Source organism: Primulina eburnea, chromosome 10, assembly GCF_022965805.1.
Source record: "Primulina eburnea isolate SZY01 chromosome 10, ASM2296580v1, whole genome shotgun sequence".
Classification (NCBI taxonomy): domain Eukaryota; kingdom Viridiplantae; phylum Streptophyta; class Magnoliopsida; order Lamiales; family Gesneriaceae; genus Primulina; species Primulina eburnea.
Window position 1 is genome coordinate 33443930 of NC_133110.1, and position 19139 is coordinate 33463068.

The 19139-nt window shown below is 40.5% G+C and overlaps 1 protein-coding gene across 1 annotated transcript; it reads right to left on the bottom strand.

Moving 5' to 3' along the window:
- Window positions 1-3566: 3566 nt before the first annotated feature.
- On the bottom strand, window positions 3567-4624 carry LOC140802860 (uncharacterized). The gene is made up of 2 exons (XM_073158477.1): window positions 4098-4624; window positions 3567-3684 (listed from the first exon to the last, which is right to left on the bottom strand). Exons 1-2 carry the CDS (start codon window positions 4622-4624, stop codon window positions 3567-3569), a joined length of 645 nt encoding a protein of 214 aa, XP_073014578.1.
- Between the last annotated feature and the right edge of the window lie 14515 nt (window positions 4625-19139).

The following is a 19139-nucleotide window of genomic DNA, read 5'->3' on the forward strand; positions in this document are numbered from 1 at the left end:
GAGGGCACGGGGTCCGTGCCTTTGGGTTTCACTTAATGTCTTTTTCCAGTACCTACACGGACCCTCACCCGGACCCTGACACGGGGTCCGTGCCTTTGCTTCCTTTCGGTGTCTACTTCCAGTACCTACACGGACCCTCACCCGGACCCTGACACGGGGTCCGTGCCTTTTCTTCCTTTCGGTGTCTACTTCCAGTACCTACACGGACCCTCACCCGGACCCTGACACGGGGTCCGTGCCTTTGCTTCCTTTCGGTGTCTACTTCCAGTACCTACACGGACCCATGCACGGATGTAGGTACGGGGTTGTCCTTCTATTTTTTTGGGAAAAATAATATAGTTTGTTTTGAGGTTGATGTCATGATTTAGTGCAAGGGTTATCAAGGTCGTGTCATGGAAAATTTTAGAACGTCCTAAGTATCGATTGAACTTGAGAGTAAGGATGATATTTATGTCTAAGTTATGCAAGTTACGTATGTGAACTCACGTTAGTATGTGCAGCAACGACCCCCGATCGAAGTCCAACGAATCCCTCAACGCCAAGTAAGTATGTATGACGTGCAATAAAATATTTTAAGTTTTCGAGGTATGCTAAATGTCTTGTGACCAAATTATGTTAGGATTGGAAAGCGTTAAATTATGAACGGGGACCAATCCGCCCATTAAATTATGAACGGGTTAGATCGTGGTTGTGAAGCGTTAAATTATGAACGTGGATCAACTGGCCTGTTAAATTATGAACAGGGATCTTATGTATGCGGCAGTGGACACGTCCCTGTCAGCCCAGTACTGTGGTATGGTCTGATCAGGCTCTTTTACGTTATGGGTCACTTGCTTTGAAACATCCTCTACGCAAAATGATGAAGTTATGTATGTTTACGTATGCAGTATGTTTATGAAAGTTTATGTTATGGCACGTCGAAGTATGTATGTACGTATGTTCAAGTTTTAATGCGCAAGTTCAAGTTTCAAATTATGTATGTCCTATTTTAAAGTTGCAGGCGACCTTAATATGTAGTACTCGTTATTCCAGTTTATACGTGTTGAGTCTTTAGACTCACTAGACTTGATCGATGCAGGTGACTATGTTGAGGATACAGGAGGTGATGACCAAGGGGCAGGCTTGGGCTGAGTGGCAGGCTAAACCCGAGGACCGCAAGTTTATGTTTATGCAAATTGTTAAAATACTCTGATGTTTTGATTTGAACGTGAGACGTTTTGAGACAGTTTCTTTTAGCAAAATTTTATTGGTGACGGATGATTGTGAGATTTATTTTTATGAATGTTGAGTGACGACCGTATGAATGTTTTTATTTAAGAAAATTTTTAATTTTTCCGCAAATTTTAAGTAGTGTAAAATACGGTTCGTTACACTTGAGTTTCCCCAAACCACATAATTATTGTTATTGTGTGCATTGATTTGGATTGATATGCTTGTTCTATTGATTTATAGAAAGCATGTATTAGACAATTGGTCTTGTGACAGAAGGGTCAGATGGTGATGGAATCGTCACTGGCCCATTGCACATTGTCACAGAATAGTGATTGGCGGAGGTGCCAAAGTCTTTGACAGATAGGTCAAGACACTGGATGTTTGGTTCATATCGATGTTTGATTAGAAGTGGATTTACTTCTATTACTGAGATTCGATATAGTATGCCAACGTCTGGAAACCGGGATCCCTAGACTAGGAATGAGTCTAGTCTGAGATATAGAGTCATGAGTTGATCAACAGATTTATATTGAATTATGTTTTCAGATTTTGATACATATTACTGTTATCTGTTTCATGCTTTATATTGATTATATGATTTCATGTATCGTAGATTTATACTGGGATGTATTTCTCATCGGTGTTATCCGGCTCTTGTCGTGTTTGTATGTGTGCATGGCAACAGGTGGGACAGGATCAGGGTCGAGGAGATGAGGACAGATCGTGATTAGAGTGGAGACTACGGACTTGGATTGTAGATAGGGTTTGAACACTTGATATGTAGTTGTTAAACCTTAGTTTTAAATGTCTAGATATGGTACAAGATTTGTACTTTGTTTCGATGTAGATATTCGAATGAATTTGATTACGTTCCGCATTTGACACTTGTATTAAAAAAAATTAGACCTTATTTATTATAATTGATTTAATTAATCCCACAGACGATTAAGAAATGAATTAGCATCTGGGTCCCCACAGTTGCCCTCACGATATCTCTAACATTATCGAATTAGTCACGATTACTTCTTTTCTTTCAACATTTTACATTCTCATTACTTCATAAAAATTATGCATTTAATATCCTTTTCCTTTTAAAAACAAGCATGCCCATAAACATTTACAATGACATTTTAACCTCAAAACATTTAAAATAACATTTTGACATATTAAATCATGAACATATAAAATTCACTAAACTTTTAAAAATAATCGTTTTAACTTGTAAAATTTCATAAACATTTAAAATAATCATTTTAACATATAAAATTTCATAAACATTCATAATCATTGAAAATAATCATGTTACCACATAAAACAGCATTCAGGGCACTGCTATGACTTTTACTAATTTCTAGGTGTAAAATGACTGTTTACCCCTGGACGTAAAATTTCCGATTTTTGACTTTTTCTTAATTTCATTGACTCTAACATGTCCCAAATAATTATTAAGTCAACATGAATTTTCTCATAATTTTATTTAGCTTAAATCGAGGATTTTTAAATTAATCTTTAAATGTGACGTATTAATGCGTTTTAATCTCGAATTAAACCAAACCTTAATATAAATTTTCAAATTAAAAACTTAGACTTATAATAATTATTATTTGAGCTTAAATATAATTTTTCATAATTTTATAAAGCATAAAACTAGGTGTTTCAATTAATTCGTTAATTAGTGTTTCGTGCGGCGATTAAATCCCGTATAAATCCAAAACTCGTTATTTTGATCCCAAATTTTAAACATAACATTTTAAATATGTATTCTAACCTTCCAAGTCATGAGCCACACCCGTGGACCCCTGGATTCAATTTTAGTTCTTTAATTTTTGAAATTGACACATAATCGAACCACCCGAGCCATCTCCCACAATACTCGAGCCACGCCCGAGACACCTCGAGCCAAACCCTAGCCAAGCCACCTAGGGACCCTCCTGACCAAGCCCAAGCACCTAAACCTAGCCCTGGCTCGCGCAAAACCTGCTGGACAATAGACCCATTTGCATGAGTGTGTGTGTCCCATTTGCATGAGTGTGTGTGCGTGAGTCTCCTTTTAGTGTTAGGACTCCTACCTTGTCTAGGACACTTCCAGCTGGTTAACCATCGACCCCTCTCGACCCTTACTGACCCTAGACCAGTCCCATACCCGAGCCACCCCAAGCCCGAGCACCTGAGCCACACACGAAACTCCTGAACCAGGCAGCAGCCTCACGCGTACACTTGCTGCCCTGCCTTTTCCTCACGTTTTGCTCGAGCCACAGCGCACCCACTTGCACCAAACCCTAGCCCGACCCCTTCCCATGACCCTAGGACCCTTATGGATCAGCCTGGCTCGCGCCCAGGCCAGTCGCAAGCCGCTACTTCCTGCTGTCAAACCTAGCTACAGCTCGCGTGAAGACTCCAAGCTCTTCGGGACTCCTCCAATCAGGGGCGGAGCCAGGATTCAAAATTACCTGGGGCTGACTCCGTCTCATGCTGTATTTAATAAATAAATAATTAACTAAAAAATTCAAAATAAAAATATGTAAACATTGAATTCATGAAAACATAGAACAAGAGTATTTAATATTTCAAAAACATGGAGATAAAACACTACTGAAGTTGTGCTCTTCGATTCTTCTTAGAATAAAACTCATTAATTATTAAATCGTTATCAATTTGTTCAACCAAATCTCGTTCGATGTAGATTAACATAGAATCTCCGAAAAACTCTACTTCCATCTTGTTACGAAGAGCTGTTTTAACAAGTTTCATTGCTGAAAATGCTCGTTCCATTGTTGATGTAGAAACGGAGAGAGTTAAAACAAGACGAATCAACCTTTCATTTAAATAAATATATCCAATTCGATAAATAAGTAAACGACGTAGATAAAAATATATAAAATCACCTGTCAATCAAATCGTAGGTTCCTGACTTATTTGTCTCAACTGGTCTTCGACATAATTCAGAAATAGTTGATAAATTCTGAAATCTTTCATGTCCAGCAACATCAAGTTTATAGTGATCCAATTGCATTCTCAAGTGATGCAAATCTTGTGAATCAAAATCAAGATAATAGAATTTCTCAGCAAGTCGATAGATATGATCAACATTAAAAAGCTTAAAATTTTCTTTAGGTTCCAAAGCACAACTAAGTTTAAGAAGTTCAACTGCCTCATCTTTGAATCTATTATTAAGCTCTTCAACTTGAAAATCTATTGCAGCTGTAAATATATCAAATCGATAGTTGTGCTCAACTGTGATTGAATCAATATGTTGACAAGAACGGCATGTACCAGATTTATAACGAGCTTCCATGTGAGGCATCTCAATGTCATACTTGACACAAACTTCTTTCACATGACTAAGTAGGAGATCAAATCCTTCTTCTCTCAAAGTACGAAGCAAAGTTTTAGTCGTTGAAACATAATCCATTGCACTTAAAATATCTAGTGATTTCTCTTGCAATGCTCAACAAAGCAGATTTGTTATCCCCATTATCTTATGCATTAAGTGTAATATGAATATGAAATCAAAAGACTTCATCGCAATCAATGCACCACTAGCTTCACCACGAATGGAATTAGAAGCTCCATCATTCACCATATTTTCTAACACGGTAGTAATAGAGCTATCCATATCAATCATGCTACAAAGTGAGTCGAAATTAGAACTCCAACGAGTATTTCCAGGGCGTAATAAATTTCCAATTTGGTTACATCCTCTACCTGTATCACGTTCACCAGCAGCTACCATATGTGCAACTTCAATTCTTTCAGCAGAATGTAACTCGTTGTGCCGTTTAGGAGATGCATTGATGATATTTCAAATGGAATTCAATTTCTAAAAGAATAACCGAATGGATACCTCTTTTTCAGCAGCTGCAGTTAATGCTAGTTGTAGTCGATGAGCAAAACAATGTACATAATATGTACACGAGCAATCTTTCAAGAAAAGAGCCTGCAATCCATTCCAAGAACCGCGCATATTGCTAGCACCATCATATCCCTGTCCACGCATGTTGCATATCCAAGTCATAACGACCAAGTGCATCAGATATTTCTTTCTTAAGTGTTGCAGCAGTTTTATCTGTCACGTGTACAACGACAAAAAACCGCTCACGTAAAAAGCCTTCAGTATCCACAAATCTTAGTACAATAGTCATATGCTCCTTATTAGATGCATCTCTCGCTTCATCAACTAAAATGCAGAATTTTGCATCCCCAATTTCTTTACGGATCTTGGCTCTCACTTGGTTGGAAATGATATTCAAGACATCTTTCTGAATAACTGGTAAAATATACTTTGCATTCTTAGGAGCTTTCTCTAAGACAATGTAGTGACCCGTTCCAGAATCACCTACTAATCAAGAACTAAGCATGCACTTAACTTAATTAATAATAATCAGAGATAACAGCGGAAATATGGCCGACGACAATAGTTATACAACCCAATCGAAATCAGAACAACTCAAAATATATTCGGTACAACCATATCGAATCAAAAAGATACCAAAGAACTAAACCAACCAGCTACTCAACGTCCTCCTCCTCCTCCTCCTGAGCTGTCCAACCTGAGGCCTGCCCCGCGGGAATGGGGTGTCCAAGATAAACAAAACCGAGGACGTGAGCGATAAGAACGCCCAGTACAAAAGCATGAGTATACAAACCTATATGAAATGCACATGCTATGATATGATACCAGGGTAGGTCAAGAAACAGGAGTAACAAAGGATCTCAATATGCTCAGTCTAGAGGCGCCAAGTGGATAGTGCCGCGCGGTACTCCTCTGGGTCACTGCATCCACTACAAGAACAGACGTGGACCAAAAATGTCCCGGATCACCGAAGCCCTCCCGACCCGTCGGCCACTGTGTACTCTCGGTGTCCATGCGTCCACAAGACAAGACAGGGCTGAGCGGCCCCACAAGATATAGCTTATCTCGAAAGAGATACAGCTCAACAATAAAGGCTATCTCGAAGGAGATACGGCTCAACATGAAATGCAACATGCATCATAAAGCGTGACATAATAGCATGCATCATATGACATATATCAATGCACCACATAATCATGCAACACATATAAGAATGTATACTCGACCAGGATATCTCGGATAGTACTTTCGTACCTCTATCACAGCAAGCCTAGCCTTATGCAACACCGCTAATCAGGTCTAGAACAAGCCTACGCATCAAAAGCATACCCAATGAACAATACTACCATGCTCGACTAGCAAAACCAGTACTACCAAAGGTTTAGGGTTTACCTGCGTCCGTCGACAGCCCTTTGATGTCGATTGCCTCGTAACTCAGGCGTCGCTACGCTACCAATCCTGGCAGCTCTTGGCTATCGCTCGACCGACAACTAACCCTAGAAACCTTCCAAACCTCTCAAATATGAGACACAACTCAAGAACTTGCCATCCAAAATGAGGAATTTCGAGCACTATTTATAGGCTATGTTCGGATCCACCGAACCCACTTCGGAACGTCCGAACTCCCACGTGTCCATCGGCTCTTGACACCTCATGATCGGATCCACCGAACTTACACTTCGGATCATCCGAACTTGCATGTAAACCGACGTGTCGATCGACTCTTGACACCTCATGATCGGATCCACCGAACTTACTTCGGATCGTCCGAACTCTTCGGTGCTACCGAACCATCTTCGGTCCGTCCGATCATGACCACGGTCAAAATTACACATTAAACCTTCTTAATCACCATTAATCCGTTAATTACCCAATTTGGAATTCGGGCTACTACATTCTCCCCCCCTTAAAAGATTTCGTCCTCAAAATCAGGCTTAGAGGATGAACAAAACGAAATAACAACATCGTTATTACATCTCAATTGTTGTTGAACACAACTGATCTTTCGATTACTACTGAAAACACAAACATATACAAAGCACAACTTAAAAGAGCTCTGGATGCTCTGAACGCATACGACCCTCTAACTCCCAAGTGGCTTCTTCAGTGCCTCTGCGCTGCCACTGAACTAAAACAAGAGGAATTATCTTATTCCGCAACACCTTGTCTTTGCGATCGAGAATCCGCACTGGTCGTTCCACGTAAGACAAATCCGAATCTAGTTGAACTTCAGAGGGATGCAAGATGTGAGACTCATCTGCTACGTATCGTCTCAACAAAGATACGTGGAACACATCATGAATACTTGATAGGTACGGCGGTAATGCAAGTCTGTAAGCCAAATCCCCCACGCTTTCCAATATTTCAAATGGACCAATAAATCTCGGAGACAGCTTACCCTTGAGACCAAATCTCAAAATCCTGCGAAAAGGCGAAACTCGGAGAAACACTTTCTCACCTGGCTGAAAATAAAGAGGTCGCCGCTTGGTGTTCGCATAACTAGCCTGTCGATCCTGAGCAGTCTTAATCCGCTTCTTGATTACTGCAACCTTATCAATAGCCTGCTGGACTAACTCCGGTCCTTCAACATGTCGTTCCCCAACTTCGTCCCAGAATAATGGAGTACGACAACGTCGCCCATACAACGCCTCAAATGGTGCCATACCAATACTACGATGATAGCTGTTGTTGTACGCGAACTCAATCAAAGGCAAATGATCCTGCCAAGCGGGTCCGAAATCCATAACACAAGCTCGCATCATATCCTCAAGTGTACGGATAGTCCTCTCTGTCTGACCGTCGGTCTCTGGATGATAAGCCGTACTCAAACTTAGTGAAGTGCCCAATGCTGACTGGAAACTACCCCAAAATCGTGAGGTAAAACGAGGATTTCTGTCACTAACAATACTGACTGGCACTCCATGCAGACGTAAAATCTCTTGAATATACAAGCGAGCCATACGATCGAAAGTGAAATCACGGTTATATGGCAGAAAATGAGCAGACTTGGTGAGTCGATCCACCACTACCCAAATAGCATCACTGTTCCTCGAAGACAATGGCAAGTGCGTAATGAAATCCATCGCGATATGCTCCCACTTCCATTCGGGAATAGGTAAGTTCAGCAATAATCCTCCCGGTCGACGGTGCTCTGTCTTAACCTGCTGACAAACAAGACACTTGGAAACAAACTGATAAACGCTGCGCTTCATCCCTTTCCACCAAAATCGTGTTCTCAAATCTTTATACATCTTATTGCTTCCCGGATGAACACTTAACTTGCTTCGATGGGCCTGAGATAAGATCTCTTCCCTCAAAGTATCATCCTCTGGTACTACAACCCGATTAGACAAACACAGAAGACCATTAGACTGATAATGGAAATTACTATCTCCACCAGCCAACCGAGCTAATCTCTGAGTCTTGAGGTCAGACATCTGAGCATCTCGAATCCGAGCGAACAAAATTGGCTCAGATAAAATGGTAGCAACACGAATGCTCTCCATACCTTTCCGATGTTTGAAATTAAATCCCAACGAACAACAATCCTGGATAGTACTAATCATAGCACTGGTTTGAAGTGCAGAGGCTCTCACCTTGCGACTAAGAGCATCGGCTGTGAGATTCGCAGAACCTGGATGGTACTTAATCTCGCAGTCATAATCTTTAAGTAGATCCATCCAACGACGTTGCCTCATGTTCAACTCAGCCTGAGTGAACAGATACTTCAGACTCTTATGATCAGTAAAAATTTTCAAACTTAACCCCGTACAAGTAATGACGCCAGATCTTCAGTGCAAACACAATAGCTGCCAACTCTAGATCATGAATAGGGTACTTCTCCTCGTGAGACTTTAACTGTCTAGAAGCATAAGCGATCACATGACCATTCTGCGTCAACACACACCCTAAGCCTTGAAAAGAGGCATCGGTGTAAACACTGAAACCATCAGATCCTGACGGTAACGCCAAAACAGGTGCAGAAGTCAGAAGTCGACGAAGCTCTCTGAAACTATCTTCGCACTCAGATGACCACTCGAATGGAACATCCTTCCGAGTAAGTTGCGTCAATGGTCTAGCTACCTGAGAGAAATTCACGATGAAGCGACGATAATACCCTGCCAGACCTAGGAAACTACGGATCTCAGCCACCGTCGTAGGACGTGACCAATTCAGTACTGCCTCAATCTTGCTGGGATCCACAGAAATTCCTTCCTTGGAAATCACATGACCAAGAAATAATACACGATCAATCCAGAACTCGCACTTACTCAGCTTAGCATACAATTGCTTCTCGCGAAGAATCTGCAACACAATCCTCAAGTGCTGGATATGCTCTTCCACACTGTGAGAATAAATCAAGATATCGTCGATGAACACCACAACAAACTGATCTAGAAAATCCCGAAAGATTCGGTTCATCAGATCCATGAACACTGCTGGCGCATTTGTCAATCCGAATGGCATAACTAGAAACTCGTAATGCCCATATCGAGTACGAAATGCAGTCTTGGAAATATCATCATCTCTGACTCTCATCTGATGATAACCCGATCGCAAGTCAATCTTGGAGTAAACAGAGGTACCCTGAAGCTGATCGAACAAGTCATCTATACGAGGTAATGGATACTTGTTTTTGATCGTCATACGATTCAGCTGGCGATAATCAATACACAATCGCATCGATCCATCCTTTTTCTTGACAAACAAGACTGGAGCTCCCCAAGGTGAAACACTCGGGCGAATATAACCTTTATCAAGAAGATCTTGTAATTGCTGCTTCAATTCTCTCATCTCTGATGGAGCGAGACGATAAGGGGTACGAGAAATCGGTGCAGTCCCTGGCACTAACTCGATGCCAAATTCCACCTCTCTAATCGGAGGAAAACCAGGAATCTCATCTGGGAAAACATCAGGAAACTCACAAACCACTGGAATATCATCTATACCAACACTACCTGTGGATGAATCAATCGCATAGATGAGGTAGCCTTCCCCGCCCGACTCTAAAGCACGACAGGCTTTTAGAGCAGATACCACTGGCATCGGAGGTCGCGCTCCCTCACCATAGAAAAACCAACTAGAGCTCTCAGTCGTACGAAACTGAACAAGCTTCTGGTAACAATCCACGGTAGCTCGGTATGTAGTCAATAGGTCTATACCTAGAATACAATCAAAATCTTCCATCTCCAGGATCATAAGATTCGCAATTAATTCGTTACCCTCAAAATCTAAGGAACAACCCATCACTAGACGCTTCGCTAACACCGAATGGCCCATCGGAGTAGAAACGGAAAGAATGACGTCTAGAGAAACATACGGTAACTTATGACGCTTAACAAATCGTGCAGAAATGAATGAATGTGATGCTCCGGTATCAATAAGAACAAAAGCAGGAATACCGCATAAACAAAAAGTACCTGCTATGACTCTCCCTGTCTCATCTGCAGCCTGATCCTGGTTCAACGCAAAAACCTGACCTTGGGCACGAGGTCGAAGATTTGAACTACCCACTGCCTGACCCTGCCTCCTCTGCTGAACAGTCGTCTGAGATCCGGAACCAGATCCTGCTCCACCTCGCAACTGAGGACAATTCTTCTTGAGATGACCCATCTCTCCGCACTGAAAACAAGCTCCCGCGGCTGATCGGCATTGCTCCGATGGATGGTTCTTCCAGCAATGCACACAAGAAACCTTCTTCTTACCAAAGCGAAAAACACCGCTAGACCGAGATCCAGATCCAGAAGAAGAAGAACCAGATTTCTTGAAAGACTGAGATCGAGGGCTCAAAGTACTCGGAGGTCTAGAAGAAAGAATAGCCCTACCACGCTGGAGACTGATCTCTGCCTGGCGACACCGGTTCACTAACCCATCATAAGAAGTAGGATTATCACAGACAGTGACTCGATCAAAAATCTCCTGGTTAAGACCCTGGAGGAAATGGTCATACTTGGCCTCAGAACTGCCACTGATATGAGGGGCAAAGGGTAACAACTCGAAGAACTTCTACTGATATTCATCAACAGACATACTCCCCTGCTTAAGATTCAGGAGCTCAATCGTCTTTGCCTGACGAAGGGCTGGAGGAAAATATAGCTGCATGAAAGCTGCACGGAAATCGGCCCAAGTCACCCTACCCTGAGACTGGACTATCGGCGCAGAAGTCGATCGCCACCACTTGCGCGCACGGCCCTCGAGAAGAAAACTAAGGGTCTCCATCCTCTGCTCCTCGGTGCACTGGAATGCACGGAAACAACTCTCCATGCACTCTAACCAATCCTCAGCATCATCGGGAGTCTCACCACCGACTAAAGGCTTAGGCCCCATCTGAATGAAACGATGCAGCTCAAAACGCCTAGGACCATCCCGACGATGACGATGTTCACGATGACGCCTACGATCGTCCTGGTCACCCCAACGACCTACACTCCCCTGACTACTCTCGTCACCAAAGTGGTCAGCCATCGCTACAAGATAGAATGGGGAAAAATGGTAAAATGGTCAACGAAAATCCCAAAACAGAATCTATATCCCAAAATCGTAAGCATGCTCTGATACCATAAATGTAGTGACCCGTTCCAGAATCACCTACTAATCAAGAACTAAGCATGCACTTAACTTAATTAATAATAATCAGAGATAACAGCGGAAATATGGCCGACGACAATAGTTATACAACCCAATCGAAATCAGAACAACTCAAAATATATTCGGTACAACCATATCGAATCAAAAAGATACCAAAGAACTAAACCAACCAGCTACTCAACGTCCTCCTCCTCCTCCTCCTGAGCTGTCCAACCTGAGGCCTGCCCCGCGGGAATGGGGTGTCCAAGATAAACAAAACCGAGGACGTGAGCGATAAGAACGCCCAGTACAAAAGCATGAGTATACAAACCTATATGAAATGCACATGCTATGATATGATACCAGGGTAGGTCAAGAAACAGGAGTAACAAAGGATCTCAATATGCTCAGTCTAGAGGCGCCAAGTGGATAGTGCCGCGCGGTACTCCTCTGGGTCACTGCATCCACTACAAGAACAGACGTGGACCAAAAATGTCCCGGATCACCGAAGCCCTCCCGACCCGTCGGCCACTGTGTACTCTCGGTGTCCATGCGTCCACAAGACAAGACAGGGCTGAGCGGCCCCAAAAGATATAGCTTATCTCGAAAGAGATACAGCTCAACAATAAAGGCTATCTCGAAGGAGATACGGCTCAACATGAAATGCAACATGCATCATAAAGCGTGACATAATAGCATGCATCATATGACATATATCAATGCACCACATAATCATGCAACACATATAAGAATGTATACTCGACCAGGATATCTCGGATAGTACTTTCGTACCTCTATCACAGCAAGCCTAGCCTTATGCAACACCGCTAATCAGGTCTAGAACAAGCCTACGCATCAAAAGCATACCCAATGAACAATACTACCATGCTCGACTAGCAAAACCAGTACTACCAAAGGTTTAGGGTTTACCTGCGTCCGTCGACAGCCCTTTGATGTCGATTGCCTCGTAACTCAGGCGTCGCTACGCTACCAATCCTGGCAGCTCTTGGCTATCGCTCGACCGACAACTAACCCTAGAAACCTTCCAAACCTCTCAAATATGAGACACAACTCAAGAACTTGCCATCCAAAATGAGGAATTTCGAGCACTATTTATAGGCTATGTTCGGATCCACCGAACCCACTTCGGAACGTCCGAACTCCCACGTGTCCATCGGCTCTTGACACCTCATGATCGGATCCACCGAACTTACACTTCGGATCATCCGAACTTGCATGTAAACCGACGTGTCGATCGACTCTTGACACCTCATGATCGGATCCACCGAACTTACTTCGGATCGTCCGAACTCTTCGGTGCTACCGAACCATCTTCGGTCCGTCCGATCATGACCACGGTCAAAATTACACATTAAACCTTCTTAATCACCATTAATCCGTTAATTACCCAATTTGGAATTCGGGCTACTACAGACAATGTCCCCAATACTCTTATTCATTTTTCCTATAAAATTTATCATCTCGATAAAATTTCCACGATTATTAGAAGATGGAGATTCATCATGCCCTCTAAATGCGCATGCTTGCAAAGTGAGCCATTGAATGCTTTCAATAGTTGATGTAAGCCGCAATCTGTTCTTCTGTTTTTCTTCTGAAGATTGTGCATTTATCACTTTGTCAATATGACGAGGTATATACATCAAATTAGCAAGATATTCCACAGCATTGTTATGTAGTGAAGTACTGCATCCTATATGCATAAAAAATGCAATCGCCATCATTAACTCGCTTCCAATATTTGAATCCATCCATTGTAAATGCAGGATTACGAGGATGTTTATGTTCAAACAAGAAGCATAGAAAACAAAATTCAGCATCTTTCGAAGGAGAGTACTCTAACCAAGTAAATTTTGTAAACCAGTGACTTTGGAATCGTCGATTTTGACTTCCAAATTTGGTTGGTGGATACTCTTTCTTAATTGGTTGATATGGCCCCATCTTGATATAAGCTCGTCTAATTTCATCCATTTGATTAACAGGATATTTCTATATCGGAGTACGTAATGTCGGATCAGGTTCAAGAGAACTCACATCAACATCAATTCTATGAGATTTGTTAAGCTGTTGATCACTGGGATTTGGGACATCAATATTGGATGGAGAATGGTCCTGACTTGCCGATATCTGCTCTTTTTGTTTAAAAAATGAGTCAATGGTTTTTCTTTTCTTCATTCTTGAGTTTCTTTTTTCCTTGGTGCCGTCTACACCATAAAATATCACTTTAGTTTAACTTATTATGGCTAACTGAATCAAATCAACATTACCAACACTAAATAATTATTATTTTAATTCAATAAACCTCGAACAATTATAATTATTCCAAAACAATTCCGAAGTTAGGGATGGCAATGGGTCGGGGCGAGGGCGGGTTTGCCATCCCCATCCCCGCCCCCGATTTATGTCCCCTCCCCCATCCCCGGCCCCATACCCGATTCTACCAATTGCCTAACTACAAGTGTGCCCCAAAAATTTCACTTGCTCAATCTTTAGTAAACTATATATATATATATATATATACACACGATAACTATTTAAAATGTAAGTTCATCAGTTAGTGTATATGGATTAATGCATAATATTTAAAGGATGCATTATTGACAATTAATTCGTTAACTGGCGCATATACAATTATGACTCTTAAACAAAATCTCACCAAACACTATAAACAAAAGATAGTATCCATTGAGTATTGGGAAACACAAACATCGGACATAATTTGCATTATCATGAGTTGAGTGGCAGAAATTTTGTATTTTCGATTTAAATTAGCATATTTAATATATAGTGTAAAAGCTTAATCATTGATAATACCTTTCTTGTGTTGGTTGGCCCTTGAGAATCGAGAGTGGAACTGGATACTGGATTATCAGACCACTGGAGCCTGGAGGCGTGAATTGTGAATGGGAGAACCGAGAATGGGATTTGGGAATTGAGGGGTTAGGACGTTAGGTTAGATATATTTTTTTATTTTGTATATTATTATTATTATTAGTAATATTATTAATATTATTTTATTTTGTATATTATTATTATTATTATTATTATTATTAGTATTATTATTATTATTATTCCAACCATTTACCATGTTCGTTCTCTTTCTTTTTGATAACTGTGTAGCCAAAAATGAAAAACAGATAAAAATGTAATGGGGCTAATCAACAAATTTTTAAAATAAAACATATTTATTTTTAAAAAAAAATTAGGTGGGGCTGGAGCCCAACCCAGCCCCACATATACCTCCGCCCCTGCATCCAATGCCGCGAGCAAGGGGTCCTAGCATGACCCTAACCCGCGTCCCTCAGGACCCAACCCCCATACCAGGTCGAGCCCAATACCCCATGCATAGTGATCGAGTCTTATGAAATTTGCACAATTCTTACAAACTCACGGCTTTCTTCTTTTCTTACCACGGTGGTTCTAGCTTTTTATTTTCATGTTGTGCAGTGTTTTCATGTGTTCTAGGAACCTTTAAAAACATGTACAAAGATCCCATAACAATTCCTAATCATGGCAGCCCCTTATGCACATAAAAATCATGCTTTTTGGATCAACAACATACTTTAAAAATTCACCTTTGATGCATAAACGAAATTATTTGAAAGCTTCACTTGTTTTCATGCAAAACATAATTAAATACATAATATGGTGTGATGATGTGTGAATGAAGAATATGACGTGCTTTTACGTAATTACGCACGAATAAACGTTGACGGTTGCGAAGAACGATGACGAGAAAAAGACGGCTTGAAACCCTTGAAAACTTTCAACTTTTTCTTCAAAATCGTGGTGTGTGTGTGTCGTGTATATTGGCTGATGGGGAGTGTTTGAATTTCTTGTGGGTATGTGGCCGTGAGTATGTAGGGTTAAGGGTGGGGTTTAACATATTTTATAGTCTAATCAATCCTTAATTAGGCTTTAGTCCATTAAGTAGGTAATTTAGGTCCATTAGTGCTTAATTAGAATTTTAAAAATAGTTTTGTTTAAGTTGTGAATTTATTAGCCCGTTTGCCAAAACGTTTGCATTTTTAATAAAATTCCAATACCGATAAAATTTATGTCTCGGCGTATAAAATCACCTCAAAACCCCTTATTTTCAAAAATAATAAAAAGCATCGCCCATATTTTAAATAATTAAAAATAATTATTTAATAAAATCATTTTCCACTTTCAGCCATCGGTCTTCGTTCCTCGATAGCAACTCGAATAACCTTTTAAAAATACATTTTAATGCAACCATGTAGAAATGTATATTTAAACATGTCAATATGCACAACATAATTAATTAATGCAATTAAACCATTTAATTAAAATACAGGATCATTTAATAATTCAAATGCATGTGGTTCGCGTGCACCTTTAAATTTTCGGGGCGTTACATTTTTAGTTTGGGAAACCCAGATCAAGTTTGTTTATTAAAGAGGTCACTCTATGGCTTAAAGCAATCATCAAGACAGTGGTATATTCGGTTTGATCAATTCATGACAAAGATAGGCTATTCAAAATCAAAATATGATAGATGTCTGTATTTTAATTTGCTGGAAACCTCAGCCAAGTGTACCTGATGTTGTATGTGGATGATATGCTCCTAGCTAGCAAGGATACAAAGGAAATACACCAGTTGAAGCAACAACTCAGTGAGAAATTTGAAATGAAAGATATGGGAGCAGCTAGTAAGATCTTGGGCATTGATATTCTGTGTGACAGGAAACAAAGGAAAATGGTGCTGTCTCAAGAAGATTACATAAACAAGATCTTAAGCAAGTTTGGGATGTTAACCTCCAAGTGTGTGAGCATTCCTCTGGCACTACACTTCAAGCTCACGGCCTCACAGTCACCACAAGAAGCTGAAGAGATTCAATACATGGAGAGAGTTCCCTATGCCAATGCTATTGGAAGAATCATGTGTTGTATGGTTTTCACTCGTCCTAACTTGGCATATGCAATTAGTGTAACCAGCAGGTTCATGGCTAACCTTGGGAAAGAGCATTGGACTGCTCTAAAGTCGGTTCTCCGATATCTGAAAGGACCAAAAATGTTGGAATTAGTTACATGGTAGAAATAAGTCCATCTAGATTGGTTGAAGGCTATGTGGACTCAAATTTTGCAGGTTGTATGGACACCAGAAAATCTCTATCTGGTTACATCTTTACAGCATTCGGTGGAGCTATCAGCTGGAAGGCCACTTTACAAAAGGTAGTTGCCTTGTCGACAACTGAAGCGGAACATATCGCAGCGACAGAGGCAATAAAAGAAGGAACATGGCTTTTTGGTTTCATAAAGGAAGTGGGAATACAACAAGGAAACATAGTTGTATATTTTGACAACCAATGTGCTATACATCTCATGAAAAATCCAATGTATCATGAGAGGTCCAAGCAAATTGATGTAAAAGTCCATTTGATATGAGAAATCATTTCAAGAGGTGAAATCCATATTGAAAAAGTTGCTCCAGAAGACAACCCTGTAGATGCTTTAACTAAGGTGCTATCTGTCTCCGAGTTTAAGAAATGTCTAAACCTGGTCATGGTTGGAAAGACTTAGCAAAAAGGACTGGAGCAGCCAGGAGCAATAGGAATAACATAAGACAAGGGGGATACAATAAGCACAAACTGAGCCAAGGTGGAGAATTGTTAAAAAGTTGGCCCTTTGTGTGTGGTAGGCCTTGGAAAGGATTATCAAGAAAAGGGAACAAAGAATAGAAGAAAATATCCCTGGCTCAACTAGTTGATAACGACTTTGACAGTTAGCTTTTCATATATATAAGAAAGTCACACTTGTAGATATATGAGTTAGTGAGTGTTCGTAAGTGAGAGATGATTTATTCTGTAAAATACTTTACTTGATTTTCATAGTGGAATCATATTGTTTCCGGATGTCGTGGATGTAGGTTGAAAAATCGAATCACGTAAATTCTTGACTCGTTATTTTGTGAACGATTCTTGTTGCTTGGTTGCGGTGAATAATATCATCAAGTGCGTAAAAACAAAAGTGTCAAATAGATTGAGATATAAAAGCTTCGGTCAATTGTTCAATCCATACTAGAAAGAGTGTTTTGATTGTGCGATCATGAGTCAATAATCACTACAGTGTAATTGCTGCAAATATATCCTGCAAACAAGCAAATGAACTCATAAATGGGTGCCGGAGGGATGTCCGATGTGAGGACCGGATTTTATCCACATTATAATTAAATAATTGTAAGAAAATGTTAGCATGAGATTTTATTTTGTGCATGGGAGAATATTTTATGGGATATGTGGAGATACTATTGGACATGCAATATTATAGTGATATATTGTGATTAAGCATACAATTTTCGAAAATTAGGAAGGAGATTTTCTTGCAAGAGTTGAATATTACATAAGTTGAAGAATTAAGGTATAATATGATACAAGAATTTCGAAAATTTCCCTAGGATAAATGCCAAGATTGGTGAGGATTATATGCTTGGTTAACTTGGACAAGAATCATCAAGACATTGCACCACAGCCGTTGGATCGGGTAACCTAGATTTTTCGAATTAACCTAGACCATTGGATTAGAGTGTGAATCTCCTAACTTAAGTAGATATATTTTCGAAATATGGAAGATGAATCAACATCTATGGCAAGGGAATGAGAGTCAAATATTGAGAGATTATGCAAATTATGGTATGATTTGAACACCATATTTAACACCCTTCCCTCCACCTATAAATACCCCATCACCCCACTCATTCCCCACCCTTCAAATTCTCGAAATTTGAGCTGAAAACCAAGGCGAAACCCTGCTGAAAAATCGTCTCTAAACAGTCCAAAAATTTAAGCCGAGGCACCGCCCGATCGAAGAACGAGTAGCGATCCAAATCCTGAAGCCGAGTACCCACGTTTTAGCAATCAATATATACAGTAAGTGGGCTATTTTCAAACTTTGAAATTTCAGATTCGAGTATGCATGTTTTCGATTTTAAAAGAAAATAAATAGTCGAGTACAATCTTCTTTCTACCTTTCTTGTATTGTCATACGATTTTTTAAACGCACTGTGAGGAGTCAACCGTATATGGGTGGGAATCCCAACCATGACGTACCCTTACGCGGTGGGGGATATAACCGCTATACGGCCTCGCCCCCTTAGAGGAGTAAAAATGAGGGACTGACGTCAGTAAACCATAGAAGGTCGATAAATTGCAGTGCTTGATATATGTTTATGCATGTGGTACGAAAATGTTATGCAAGTCATATGATTAATTCGAAATTTTACATGTTGATTTATATTGTGCTCGATATCCCCCACTTGCTGAGTATTCCCAAATACTCACCCCTTACAACCTTCCCAGATAAGTCGTCCGAAGAACAGGTTGAGGACGAAGAGTCCGAACAGTTTTGGGGATGGTGATCCACGCGACCAGTACTAGCAGTAGTATATTTCGAATTTTATGATTTAATAAGCTGTAAGACGTTTCCGCACTTAATTCTGTCATTTGTTGATTTTCGGATGTAAAAGACA